We start from the raw sequence: 14,101 nt of genomic DNA on the forward strand, positions 1-14,101 counted from the left end.
AAAAACTAATGAACTGAAATAAATGAACGTGCTGTTTGTGCAACAGCGTGACAAACATACATGTCCTTTTATGAACTGCACAAGTAGTGGTGGTCATTAACTGCTAGCTAACTGGGTATGGGGTGTTACAAGGGGGTCTGTAGCTCTGTCCACCGTTTTAGGAAACATGTTTTGTTTTAAAGTAAGTTACAGGACTTTTCCCTTCTTTTCTGGAGGACTTTTATTTCACTAAAAACGATCTAATATGGATATCCACATAATTATGGATTATTATAATTATGATTTTCAAAAAAACCCCACTGTTTTTAAAGAAAATATATTAGGTAACAGATGATATTAGGTTTATATTTCAAATTAGATAAAATGCTGATTTTACAGCAGTAAAATTATTGTATCTCTACAGTTTAAACATTTAATAAGCACTGCATGTGCATGTGTGTGTGTTTTATGTGTATAGATTTTTAAAAATTATTACTAACAATATAAAAAATATTCCAGACATGCCTCGTAAGGAGAGGAGAAAGAAACAGCTACAAGATTCTGTCTGGGTTCATTTGGAACAAAAAAAACCCCTAGAATACGCAAGACATATCTTCAAAGACCGAAAAAGATGGGGGGGATGGCTTTACCAAACCTTATGTTCTATTATTGGGCATGTAATATTCGTATTCTCAGGTACTGGCTACAGGGGGAAGGCATGAATAATGCCCCGGCCCGGCTGAGTTTGGAGACTTCTTCTTGTGCCTCATCCTCTTTACCAGCCCTGATTTATGCCCAAAAGCAGCCTCCGAGTGCAGGTTCTTATAATAACTCTATTGTCAAAGTTACCTTGAAAATATGGTATCAATTTCGTCGTTATTTTAAGTTGACCTTTTTTTCCCTTCAGTCACCCATTTTGAAAAATCCCTCTTTTCAGCCTTCATTAGTTGATGGTGCTTTTTATTTGTGGGCCTCCTTGGGTATCAGGTCTTTTTCTGATCTGTACATTCAGAATACATTTGCCTCCTTTGAACAGCTCTCATTGAAATTTGGCCTTCCAAAAAGTCACTTTTTTCGCTACTTACAAATCCGGAGTTTTGTTAAGGAGAAATCCTCTCAGTTCCCATCTAGACCTCCTTATCATGACTTTGATAACCTTCTATCGCCTCCCCCTTCATCACAGGGCCTGATCTCTTGTTTGTATGGGAGAATATGTTCCTTTGGCAACTCCTCAACCTCGGCTATTAAAATGGCATGGGAGCAGGATTTGGGGTGTGTGATTCAGGATGACTCTTGGGATAAAATTCTTTACCGGGTCCATGGCTCCTCATTATGTGCCAAACACGGGCTGATTCAATGTAAGATTTTGCACCGTGTACACTGGACTAAAGTCAGACTAGCTCAAATATACCCCAACCTTAGCCCTGATTGCGACCGTTGTCATCAAACACCTGCCTCTCTAATACATATGTTTTGGTCATGTCCATCCCTCAAACAATACTGGATTAATATTTTTCTGACTTTATCAAAGATCATCCAGCTAACCCTCCAACCTGTGCCCTTAACTGCTTTGTTTGGGGTTCTTCCTGATACAGTTGCCTTGCCGACGCTCCAAGCGGATCTGGTAGCATTTCTCACCTTATTGGCAAGACGCAGAATATGGGAAGTCCCATATTTATATGGGATATTGGAAGTCCCCTTCTCCCCCATCCTGGGAAATCTGGATCAGAGACGCTTTGCATTTTAGCAAACTCGAAAAGATTAAATTCACCCTGCGTGGGTCTATGGCCAAATTTTTTAAGACCTGGCAACCCTTTTTTGACCATGTTCAGACTTTGCGGTCTCGCAACGCTCCCAATTAGCCAGCTCAGACTTTATTATATTTTATTTTATCTTATGTTTAAGTAAGATGTTTAAGTTTAAGTATATGGACTCTATTGTGCCTGCACCTTATGATGGCATTTACTTACCTACTTTATACATATTTCTTTTCTCTTACAGAATTGACTTATCTCTACAACTAAGCTGACCACTCATTATGTTTGTGTTTTGTTTTTGTCTTTTTGTTTTGTTTTGTTTTTTCTTGGTTTGTGTGTTTTGTTTTCTCTGTGTCTGTGTGGGGGTGTGGGCTTTGAAACTCTCCACATCTCTCTTGTACACTCAGGAACTGTTATCTTGTACTCCAGGGTTTGCTACTTGTATTATTAGATTGGACCCTTTCTTTTTTCTTTTTGTACACCCACTGGTACTCCTATAATTATGAGGTGGGAGTGTATGTTTCATATTGTTTTATGTTCTTCAAAAAGAAAACGGTATATTGTTCAATTTGTCTTTTGTAAAAATGGATGCAGAAACTTTAATAAAAATATCTGAAAAAAAAAAAAAAAGAAACAGCTACAAAAGAAGCTGTGTGAGGCTGCTAAAGGCAGTGGATCCCTCACCAGATGGATTAAAAAGAGCACAGGTAAAAATAACACATGTACCAGTTGTTGTAGACGTATTCAAGGATAAAAACTATCACTTCTACCTCTTCTTAAAGTCATTAAAGAGTTCTTTTACTGATGGCATGAAGTTGGCTTTAATGTTAGTTGTAAGGTCTTGGGGTTGTTACAGCTTCACCTTGATCACAAACTACGCCACCGTCGAACTAAAACATAACATAAAATTCAATGAAATAGTAAGACGAGTGAAATAAAAACATAAAATGATCTATATAACATACAAACATACCTCGCTGGCTGACCCATGCTTTGAGGCAGAAATGAGCACTTTACAGATACTTTTAAGAAACAACTTTCTCTGAATTAAATTGACTTCTCTTGCTTCAACTTGCCATGCTCACACATCAACATGGGCGTGCATCTCCCTCAGGTGCACCAGTGGAACCAACATGCAGTACAATAGTTCCTACATGAGAATTTTCACAATAAATGACCTAATGGCATATAAAATATGCATAGTGAAAAACAAAATACATTGACTGAAAGTAAGGCAGTAAAAAAAACAATAATAACAGTTGCAGTGTTTTGGTTCTACAACATTTTCTATCATTACTTTACCATGGACTAGGTGCAAAAGTTGTTAAGTGTAGATAATTAAATAATAGATTAATGCGATATTAAATTGTGTGTTGTTCTTAGATAAACAGCAAGTGGAGGGTGATAGTTCAGATGAGGAGATGGAAGGAGGAAGCGAGGCAAAGCCTGAGTCACAGACAGAGCCTAGAGAGAATGTAGAGGAAAGGGCAAGCCAGGAGAAAGAGACTGGAGTGAGAAAGTCAGAGAGTGAGACAGAGCTCAGAGAGTAGAAGAGTGAAGCCATAGAGAGGACATTCTCAAACCTACTTGGACACACCCAACTGATCCTGCCCATGTCATAAAATTCCACATACAGTATGATGAGGCCTTTATTCAAATGTGTGACAATATTGGACCCTGCCAACCAGTACTGTCATCATATCCAAAGAATGAAGAGGGACGATCGTTTCAAAAGAAGTGGTATGAGAATAATCCATGGCTAGAGTATTCTCCAAGTGCTGATGCCATGGTTTGTTTCAGCTGCCGTCTTTTCTTAAATGATGAAAAGTACACAAGTCACAAAACCTGGAAAACGGAAGGGTTCAGTCGGTGGAGAAGGGCTTTAGAAAGGATTAAAGAGCACATACAGTGGGGCAAAAAAGTATTTAGTCAGCCACCGATTGTGCAAGTTCCTCCACCTAAAATGATGACAGAGGTCAGTAATTTGCACCAGAGGTACACTTCAACTGTGAGAGACAGAATGTGAAAGAAAAATCCATGAATCCACATGGTAGGATTTGTAAAGAATTTATTCGTAAATCAGGGTGGAAAATAAGTATTTGGTCAATAACAAAAATACAACTCAATACTTTGTAACATAACCTTTGTTGGCAATAACAGAGGTCAAACGTTTACTATAGGTCTTTACCAGGTTTGCACACACAGTAGCTGGTATTTTGGCCCATTCCTCCATGCAGATCTTCTCGAGAGCAGTGATGTTTTGGGGCTGTCGCCGAGCAACATGGACTTTCAACTCCCGCCACAGATTTTCTATGGGGTTGAGGTCTGGAGACTGGCTAGGCCACTCCAGGACTTTCAAATGCTTCTTACGGAGCCACTCCTTTGTTGCCCGGGCGGTGTGTTTTGGATCATTGTCATGTTGGAAGACCCAGCCTCGTTTCATCTTCAAAGTTCTCACTGATGGAAGGAGGTTTTGGCTCAAAATCTCACGATACATGGCCCCATTCATTCTGTCCTTAACACAGATCAGTCGTCCTGTCCCCTTGGCAGAAAAACAGCCCCATAGCATGATGTTTCCACCCCCATGCTTCACAGTAGGTATGGTGTTCTTGGGATGCAACTCAGTATTCTTCTTCCTCCAAACACGACGAGTTGAGTTTATACCAAAAAGTTCTACTTTGGTTTCATCTGACCACATGACATTCTCCCAATCCTCTGCTGTATCATCCATGTGCTCTCTGGCAAACTTCAGACGGGCCTGGACATGCACTGGCTTCAGCAGCGGAACACGTCTGGCACTGCGGGATTTGATTCCCTGCCGTTTTAGTGTGTTACTGATGGTGACCTTTGTTACTTTGGTCCCAGCTCTCTGCAGGTCATTCACCAGGTCCCCCCGTGTGGTTCTGGGATCTTTGCTCACCGTTCTCATGATCATTTTGACCCCACGGGATGAGATCTTGCGTGGAGCCCCAGATCGAGGGAGATTATCAGTGGTCTTGTATGTCTTCCATTTTCTGATGATTGCTCCCACAGTTGATTTTTTCACACCAAGCTGCTTGCCTATTGTAGATTCACTCTTCCCAGTCTGGTGCAGGTCTACAATACTTTTCCTGGTGTCCTTCGAAAGCTCTTTGGTCTTGGCCATGGCGGAGTTTGGAGTCTGACTGTTTGAGGCTGTGGACAGGTGTCTTTTATACAGATGATGAGTTCAAACAGGTGCCATTCATACAGGTAACGAGTGGGGGACAGAAAAGCTTCTTACAGAAGACGTTACAGGTCTGTGAGAGCCAGAGATTTTCCTTGTTTGAGGTGACCAAATACTTATTTTCCACCCTGATTTACAAATTAATTCTTTACAAATCCTACCATGTGGATTCATGGATTTTTTTTTTCACATTCTGTCTCTCACAGTTGAAGTGTACCTCTGGTGCAAATTACTGACCTCTGTCATCATTTTAGGTGGGGGAACTTGCACAATCGGTGGCTGACTAAATAAATCGTAGTCTAAGGAGCTTGGAGAGAAAAGCGTCTGGACTTGGACGTAGAGAGCCACCTCCACAGGACAAGACTCAGCAGTCCATTACAGTAACGCGTTAACGCGTTACTGTAATCCAATTACTTTTGCAAGTAACGAGTAAAGTAAGGGATTACTATTGCAAAAACGGTAATTAGATTACTGTTACTTCCCGTAGGAACGCTGCGTTACTGCGTTACTAAAACCGTGATTTTTTTGCGAGAATGTCTCATGACAGTGACGTAAGCGAGTGCGACGTTCGTGACAACAGCTGTGTGCAGATCAACAGTGGATCATATATCGAGTGCCGGAGAGAGTATGAGCGTGCAGTGTTTAAAGCGTGGAAGTACTGACCTTACTTTAAGTTTGATTCCATAAAAAGTGACAAAAACATTAGCGTCCGTTGTGCGTGGGAAGAAAAATTCTTTTTACAGCAAAAAAAACCCCTAAACTTCCAAGCAAGCACCGAGTACGCTACGACGTAATGGGAAATTCAGAGAAACTCGCGGATTCTTCAAATGACCGCTGCGGCACACCTACACCAGGGTAAACCTCCGCCTACCCCACTCCTGCTTTACAGGTGAAAATAGAGCAAAAGGACCGCTGAGTGTTTGACTTTATTTATTTTCTGCTGTGATTTACTTGCATCTATTTGAAAGACTGAGTGTAAACACACACACACACAAAAATGTATTTTATGTGCTGGAATGTGCAGAAAATAGGTTTAAATATTAAACAAATTTCTTCCAGTCAGGGAATGGTGCATATAATTAAATTTTTGCTTGATGCATAAAGTTAAAAGATTAAAACTAATAAAACAAGTTTTAAAAAGAGATTTTTCCATTTGATTACATTTTGTATGATGGATTATGTAGAAAAAGTAGAATTGGGCTGAAAGATCTATCACTTTATCACCTCTTCAGGTTGTAAATCGTGTTTTTAAAAAGTAACTAAGTAATTAATTACTTTACTCAGTAAAGTAACAGGATTACTTTTTTGGGAAGTAATCAGTAATTAGTTACTGATTCGTTTTTTCAAGTAACTTGACCAACACTGGAGAGTACAGATGGTTTGAAAGAGGAGTGAAAGAAGCCATCTATGTCCACTGTGAGCGACCATCTTTGAACAGAGGCGGTGGTTTACGACACCAACTGTCTGCCATCTATAATCCAGTTTTGAGATCCCTTCCCAGACCCCTTAACACCCACTCACACCCTGGGCCATCTGACCTCAGGAAATCACATGATAGGGTGGGGCCAGGTTTCACAATGAGCTCACCAGAAACCCTGGCTGACTGTGACCCACACCAGTTTTCACGCCTTGGCTCATGTGACTAGGTAGAGGATCAATCAGGGGGTCCTTTTGTCCCTCTTTGGGGGGTTACTCCCACAGGGACTCTCCACCATTTGACCCTCGAACTTAAGAAGCTTCTCGGATGAGAGGTGAAACGTCTTCAAGCAACTTAAAGAAGTCCAGACGCTTTTCTCTCCAAGCTCCTTAGATTAAAGCGCACAGTGCCTCAGAGTCTCACATGTGTGGTATGGTGAGGTAGAACTCATTAAAAAAAATCTTGGAGGCAGCCTTTGAAGTAGCTGACCAAGTGTCACAAGCTGTAAAAGACAAAGAGAGAGAAACAGAAATTTTGTCTTGTTTTATAGACATCACTCTTTACCTGGCAAGACAGGGTATGCCTTTCAGGGGAGATGATGAGACCTTGTCAAGTCAAAATCAAGGAAATTTCTCAGAGTTAGTTGAGTTGTTCAGCAAGTATGGCAGTGTAATTAAATTACACCTTAATGCCATAAAAGAGCGACAGGGAGCTGGAAAAAGACCTCTCGTTTCGCTTCTCTCTAACAGAAGTCAGAACAAAGTCAGAATCAAAGTTTTGGCCACATCAGTAAGACGTGTCATCCAAGCAGAAATGCAATAATCTGAAGATTGACAACATCTGGGGTCAAGGTTATGATGGGGCTGTCAGACACTAGGTGAGCCTGCAGAGAAGCTGCCCTCAAGACAATGAGGAAGATCCTCCCAGCTGAAATACTACAGCAAGATCCTCCAGACTCTTCAGCAGGTGATGCAATGATCCTTCTCAAAAGCATCAGTTTTGAATTCATCCTGTGTCTGGAGATCACCTGTCCCATCTTCCAAGTGACTGCTACTGCATCTGATGCATTGCAGAAGAAAGACTTTGACCTGGCTGCAGCATACAAGATTGTTGATGATGTTTTGCAGAGCCTGGAACACAGTAAAACAGAGGAAGAGTTTGAGAAAATTTATGAACAGGCTAGAGAGAAGACGGCATCAGTGGGTCTGGACACTCCATCTGAGGTCCCTGGACAAGCTCGGAGGAGGAAAGTGCCAGCAAAGTTTAAGTTTGCTGCCACAACAGCTACTGCTGATGACCATGCTTTCACAACTCCCCAAGCATACTACTGTGTTAAAGAGTTCTGTGTTTTTGTTGACACAATGACACAGGAGCTTCTGAGACATGTTAGGAGGAGGAGATATTTCCACATGGGAAATCTTGAATGCCTTGCATACCCTGACAGTCCCAGAGAACTGGAAAAAAAAAACACCAGTCAGTGTGGCATCCATTCTTTCAGTGGTCAAAGAAAACAATGACATCTGATCTTCCCCAACATGACTGAGCTGCTGAAGACATATGGAACACTCCTGGTGTCCACAGCAACTGGGGAGCATTCTTTCTCAAAACTAAAACTAGTTAAAAACAAACTGCACCCTTTGCTCAGAGGAGAGGTTGTCAGACCTTCTTTCATTGGCAGTTGAGAAGGATGTTCCAGTCAACCACAGTGATGTCATTGACATTTTTTGGGACATGGCAAACAGAAAGTTACTGTTATCATTTGGGACAGGACATGAAAAGCATCTTATTTCTTCCTGCTCTTTCCAAAACATACCCTGTGTTTGTTTTTGTTTTCTGATTAATAAAATGTTTGATTTATCCTCCTGTTGGTTTATTTTCTTTACTGTTGTATTGTTAATTTTAATATTTGAAAGAAAGAAAGAAAGAAAGAAAGAAAGAAAGAAAGAAAGAAAGAAAGAAAGAAAGAAAGAAAGAAAGAAGATTTTACGGTTCTACAATCTAATCCTTCCCATGGTAAAGTTGATGGTGTGATGTTCTATGCTCTGTGATGTTTAGAAGGTGTTAACAGGACTCACACACTGTATGTATATATTTTTTTAAATACATGTTCATCCTACCATGACCACCCCTGTCTTTTGTACTACTAATATTCTGGTTTCAGTTTATTTCCCAGTTTTTAAAAAAAAAAATCTGTTGCCTTATGGTTCCAAGCATTGTCATCAGAATCAGAATCAGAATCAGAAGGGTTTTATTGCCAAATGTCATCAATCTTTTTACATTTTATTTTTTTATCTCAAAGCACTTGTTTACTTAACTACCTATGGACCTTTTAATGTCTAGTTTCCTGTGAACTTTAAAGCTTCACCTGAAATCTGCCTGAGCTCTCAGGAGCCAACATGGAGGACGAGATCTCCTGAACTGAGCTCCTCACTGTGGAACTGCTGTATTACCAACATTTATGCCTGCTCTACCACATCAGGCATTTAATGTGTTCCTCCACATTCATCCCACAGCTCCAGGTGTTACCTGTATGCTCTTCTTGACCTCATCTCACTTGTATCATCCTCTCAGACTCGAGTCAGGAGGCTGACACACCTCTGATCCATTAATCAATTAGGAAATGAAATGAAAACTCATTGAAAAGTAAAATACCCAGAATCACTGAGCGAGGGAGCACAGCATCGAGGGCAGAGGGACACTCACAGCAGATATACGTGCACCGAAAAAGAGGACCAGGACGACAGTTGACATGAATCCAGGAAAGAAACACAGGAAGTAAAAGAAAAACTTGTCACCAAAATAAAAGGGGAAGAGCTGACACACACCAACACAGCAGCTTTGCTCTTACAGAAATGGAGATCATCGTTAACAAAGTTCTGAGTGAGCTCCTTGGGCTCTTTCAGTCCCTTTCAGCTCCTTTTCTTATTCGTGTGCAGCTCTGAGCGGAAACTAAAGGAAGCAAAGCAGGGGTCACATGATGCGTGCTTTAAAAAGCTGTGATGACAGTTTTAAGAAACTGTGTGAACCATTTCACGGCATCTATCTATGAAGCTACACTACTGTCACAGGAAGCTGCAGACAGCTGTTTCCTCCTGTGGTGGCGGGGTGACTTCACCTGTGACAAGACTCGCCAGTGACTGCGCTGACGTCTCAGACCAAACAGACCTTTCACCTCCTCGCCTCACGCCAGCAGGCTCCTTAATCCACTTCATCACTACTGTGAACTGGTCTCAGTGTCTTCATCGCATCATGTACGAAACACTTTAGATTCTATTAGCAAGAAGCGCCCCCTGCTGCCAGAGGCTCAGCAGTGACTACAGACTTTTGAGATTACATTTCAATTACATTTAATCAATCTATAAACTATATTTAATCTATAATCCATCTATAATCTGTACTTTATCCATCTACAATGCATATCACCTGTAAGAAAATGATCAGCAACACAGTAAATCAGATGATCAACACAAACTGTAAATAATCTATAATTTCAAAGTTCATCCTAAACTTCATTAATCCCACTGAGCAGTTTTGAATGATTCTGATAAAATTGTTTGTGATCTGGCTTCCATCATCTGAGGTCTCCAGTTCATGTGACATAAATAAGTCATATTACCTCTGACCTCTCTGTCAGGTTCAACAGATTGATCTGAAGGTCAGAGTGATGCTGATGCTGTTTAAAACGGTTTCTTGATGGATGCCTTGTCAACATTTAGGAAATTATATACTGGTATAAGGGGATTATGAATGTCTGATTATGGTGATGTCGTATCTGACCTCTCTTTTACATTTCACATCTGCCTCTCTGGCAAGTTGTCCCCAGCATGCACGACATCTTTCAGAAGTCTTTTTCAGAAATACACTGCAGATTGATCTAATCATCATCCATGTTGTCATTACACATCACCGTGTGATCAAACATTTCTGATTCCTACTTCACTACAAACCTTCTACACTACATTTCGATAAGATAATAATAGAGCGAGCTGAACACTGAAGGTTTATGCTCTCACTGCTTCATGTTCACTCAGTTTTTCATTTTCAAGTTAACCCTTTATTTAAAAGACTCATTTACTAATCCCAGCTGAGCTGGAATAAACTAAATTCAAATTTTGATGTAAACAGTCTGATGTATTCTAGTTTTATGTACATCATATTTAGCACCAATAACTTTCATTTTCTTCATTTCTTGATATATTCAGGAGCTGTGGTCCAAAAATAAAACGCTAACACTGTAATTAACCTGTGTGTAATATGACACATTCATTAATGTGATAACACAGAAACAACCAGAGACGTCTGTTAATATTTCAATTGTATAAATAAACTAGGAGCTGACAGTGAATACAGATACACTTCATTCTTTCATCCTCAGTTTGCTATTCTGATGCTGGGTGAGAACTTCACAGCTACACTTCCACGTTCAGGTGGAACAGATGACACAGACAGCGTGTTGACAGGAAGTTAAAGTTTATTGCTGCTCCTGGGAGGTGGGAGGAGTGTAACGTGTGCAGTACAATTGTGTGTGTAAACTGACTGAATGGAAATGTCTGAAGAAACTCTTTGTTCCCCGAACATGTCTGATCCCGAGTACATGTAACGTGTAAGCAACGACTGATGAGGTCAGCAGGTATGTCAAGTAGAAGAAGGTGGGAAGCAGACAGCGCCGCTTCCTCTGCAGGAGGAAGAGGAGGCAGGTCAGTGGGGGAGCTCATGGGGAACCAGCTTGTAGTGGGCGCCGCAGGACGGGCAGCGCTGGGCCTCACCCTCATGGAGCCAGAACCAGACCACGGCTGTGTTGTCCTCCTCACCTGCACACAGGAAACTGGGTGAGAACCCTAACCTGCAGCTCACATGCATGCTCAGGTTTCCCAGTGAAGAATAAGCCCCACCCCCTTTAAGCCCGGAGGCGAGTTTAACCCTCGTCTGAGAAAGCTGCCGCTGCTCACATACGCGCTTTCACACAGGAAACAACAACAACTCACACACGCATCCCACAATCCTCTTGTTCGTGATGGAGGGAACCAGGTGGGGGTCGGCCTTGGAGCCTGCATAGTGCTTTGGCTTCATCATGTTGAAGGGGTCCTACAGGAGGGGGAGGAGTCAGATGAGTCAGGGCGTGACAGTATTCAACATCAGTTTCACCTCAAAGTTTATCTTTCATCATCTTCATGTGCAGGAGGAGGACAGCTTAGGCTACGTTCACACTGCAGGTCTTAATGCTCAATTCTGGTTTTTTGATCAAATCCGATTTTTTGTCTGCTCGTTCACACTACAAATAAAATGTGACAGCAAACGCGCTCTAGTGTGAACCCTCAAAGCGGCCCGCATGCGCAAAAGAAGAGGTCACACACACAACGCGCTCTGTATAGACCCAGACCCAACAGTACTGTTTGACTGATGGCCGTTAATATAAAGACCTGTTTCGGACTTTACGTTTCCCAAATTTTCTTTAAGTCATACAGTTGTTTTGTTATTTACATATGGCCTAATAATTATCCTTATTGCTGTTTAAGAGAGGAGCTGTACTTCAAAGGATAGCTGCAGATTTCTGTCAGAATCTGATGCCTGCAGTGTGAACGTAGCCTGAGATACCCCAGAGACCCGTCAGGTCAAACAGGGCTGAATGAACTCAACGATCTTACCTCGCCATGCTTCATGGCCTTCATGATGACTTTCTCCAGCCCTGTGGCCTGCTCTTCATCAGTGGGAATCCCTGTGAACACAAAATCAGCTTTCATCTTCACCTCATCTTCATTCATACACATAAACCAATACTTTGTTTAAAAGAAAAACAGGATTTTTAAAAAAAAAAATGTTTACATTTACGTCGTTTCACAAGATACTGACAAAAATGAGAAAGAAAGCATCAAACGTTCCTCACAGCGTGCCAAGAAAACCATTAATGGCTGGTGGAGAAAATTCAGATTATACTTTACTTATGAGGAAAAATTCAAAGTTTAAATGTTTCTGCTTTATTTTATTTAGAAAATAATAACATACTTTATTGTTCATTTTGATCTGAGTTTACAGTAAGCTCATGCTGCTGCACACACACAGGTTGGAAAACACATGGCTGTCTGCAGACTTCATGCTCTGAAACACAATGACTTCTTTAAACATCTTGATGCATGCTCAATCATCCAGGTAAGTAAATTCCCAAAGTTTGATTCTGTTCATCTGGACGTAGCGTTTTCAGTGGGAGAAACGTTTAGTCACTCATCCAAGTGCATTTGCATAATGACCGTTTCAGTCATTATGCAAATGTACTGTTTATAAGACTGGGGAAACCTGCACTCAGCTGAGACTGAAGAAGTCACTTGGACGAGTGACGAAGCGTTTCTCCCACTGACAACGCTACGTCCAGATGAACAGAATCAAACTTTGGGGACTTCTTTAAACATTTAATTTAAGCCAGTCTGAGCTCTTCTCGTCCTGTTCATGTCTTCTTTACATTTCATATTTTCATATTTAGACAGAATCTCACAATGTGAAAGTTTACTTTGTTTTTTGGTCATTTATTAAAATCATCACAGAGCAGATTTTTTCCGAATAAAAGATCAATCAATAATCAACCAGATTAGATAATTATAACCAGAGAAAATATTCATTACTATCCGAAAGCAGTAATGTAATCGATTAACCGAGCGTTTTGTGTAATTGAATAACTGACTAATAATTAACTGTTAAATTGAACTCTGACCTCCCGAAGCTAACAAACTGCTAACGCTGCTAAGCTATTAACAGCCAATTGTCTTATTTCCGGTGTTCCGTCCTTTAAAGTGTGCCGATCTGAACATGGGTTTATTAAAATCTACTGATTGGACCGTTTAATCGTTTTAAAATGAGCCGATCCATCATTTATATTTGTTCTGAATGAAATCTTGTCTAAGCGGCGCTGTCACCGGGACAGGAAGCGATTGGCGTTCTCAGTCTTCCCCGCGGATTAAACCCTCTCTAAGCCGCCTGTTCCCGCCGAGTTCCAGGTGTTCTGTGCCGGCTTGGAGCTCACCTCCTGCTGCCATGCTGCGGCTCAGAGCGGGGGTCCGGACGGAGCGGCAAGCCGCCGCGGCTCTGACGGCGGAGCGGAGCAGTAACCTTGCAGCCATTTCTCCTTCTTCAGCGATTACTTAGGTCGATCGGTGATGACGTCATATTTGTGGACAGGTTCTTCTTCTTCTTTGTTTATTGGCAGCTTTGAGGTGCACTAGCGCCACCTGTGGATCTCCAGATTCAGGAGGTTACAATATGTGACATCAGCATCAGTTCATAATGTGACGTGTGAATGAAAACAAACGCTGTTGTGACAGTGATGTACACAGTCTTGTTGGTATATATGTATGATTTCTATACATTTTACATCAGATGAAAACTTTAGTTGTAAGATCCAGATTATTTATTAAAAGCTAGACATTTTAAATGAGAATAAGAAAGAAAAGTATTTCTTTGTGCCCCCCTTTCCCTGTTAATATCCTACCTGGCCCCCCTGGGAAAACTTTGCTAGACCCGCCCCTGCACAGTTACCAGCTGTCAGCTACTTAGAAAAGGATCCTGGTGTTATTTGTTTCTCAGAAACAGTTCATAACTTCCCTTCAACTCATTCATGTCACCTCAAAGGTAAACCTGTTTGTCCATCACCTGTTCAACTCTGATGATCCAGTAAGGACATCTCCTGGTTTCATCTTCATGTTTCCCTCTCACCACATATCCAAACCGATATCATGACCAGCAGTTTTACAGCTG

At 41.3% G+C, this 14,101-nt stretch overlaps 1 protein-coding gene and 1 pseudogene across 1 annotated transcript; one reads left to right on the plus strand and one right to left on the minus strand.

Annotated features, from left to right (window-relative positions):
* Window positions 1-500: 500 nt before the first annotated feature.
* LOC146628477 (uncharacterized) lies at window positions 501-9,358 on the plus strand (annotated as a pseudogene).
* Window positions 9,359-10,997: 1,639 nt separating this feature from the next.
* On the minus strand, window positions 10,998-13,473 carry LOC146628478 (cytochrome c oxidase subunit 5B, mitochondrial-like). The gene is made up of 4 exons (XM_085357861.1): window positions 13,371-13,473; window positions 12,004-12,074; window positions 11,344-11,443; window positions 10,998-11,169 (listed from the first exon to the last, which is right to left on the minus strand). The coding sequence occupies exons 1-4, from the start codon at window positions 13,465-13,467 to the stop codon at window positions 11,057-11,059; spliced, it is 381 nt and encodes a 126-aa protein (XP_085213987.1). The 5' UTR covers window positions 13,468-13,473; the 3' UTR covers window positions 10,998-11,056.
* Between the last annotated feature and the right edge of the window lie 628 nt (window positions 13,474-14,101).

The sequence above is a fragment of the Diplotaxodon limnothrissa genome, linkage group LG7, assembly GCF_057381915.1.
Source record: "Diplotaxodon limnothrissa isolate DT_005_m linkage group LG7, D_limnothrissa_male_GT1.1, whole genome shotgun sequence".
NCBI lineage: Eukaryota > Metazoa > Chordata > Actinopteri > Cichliformes > Cichlidae > Diplotaxodon > Diplotaxodon limnothrissa.

What these genes read in the sequence shown, in the direction of transcription:
- LOC146628478 (XM_085357861.1), bottom strand. Translation starts at nt 13,467, where the DNA reads ATGGCTGCAAGGTTACTGCTCCGCTCCGCCGTCAGAGCCGCGGCGGCT. An exon ending in AGGCCATGAAGCATGGCGAG is followed by an intron (nt 11,444 to 12,003) that starts GTAAGATCGTTG and finishes CCCCTCCTGTAG; the next exon opens with GACCCCTTCAACATGATGAA. An exon ending in GAGGATTGTGGGATGCGTGT is followed by an intron (nt 11,170 to 11,343) that starts GTGAGTTGTTGT and finishes TCCTGTGTGCAG; the next exon opens with GTGAGGAGGACAACACAGCC.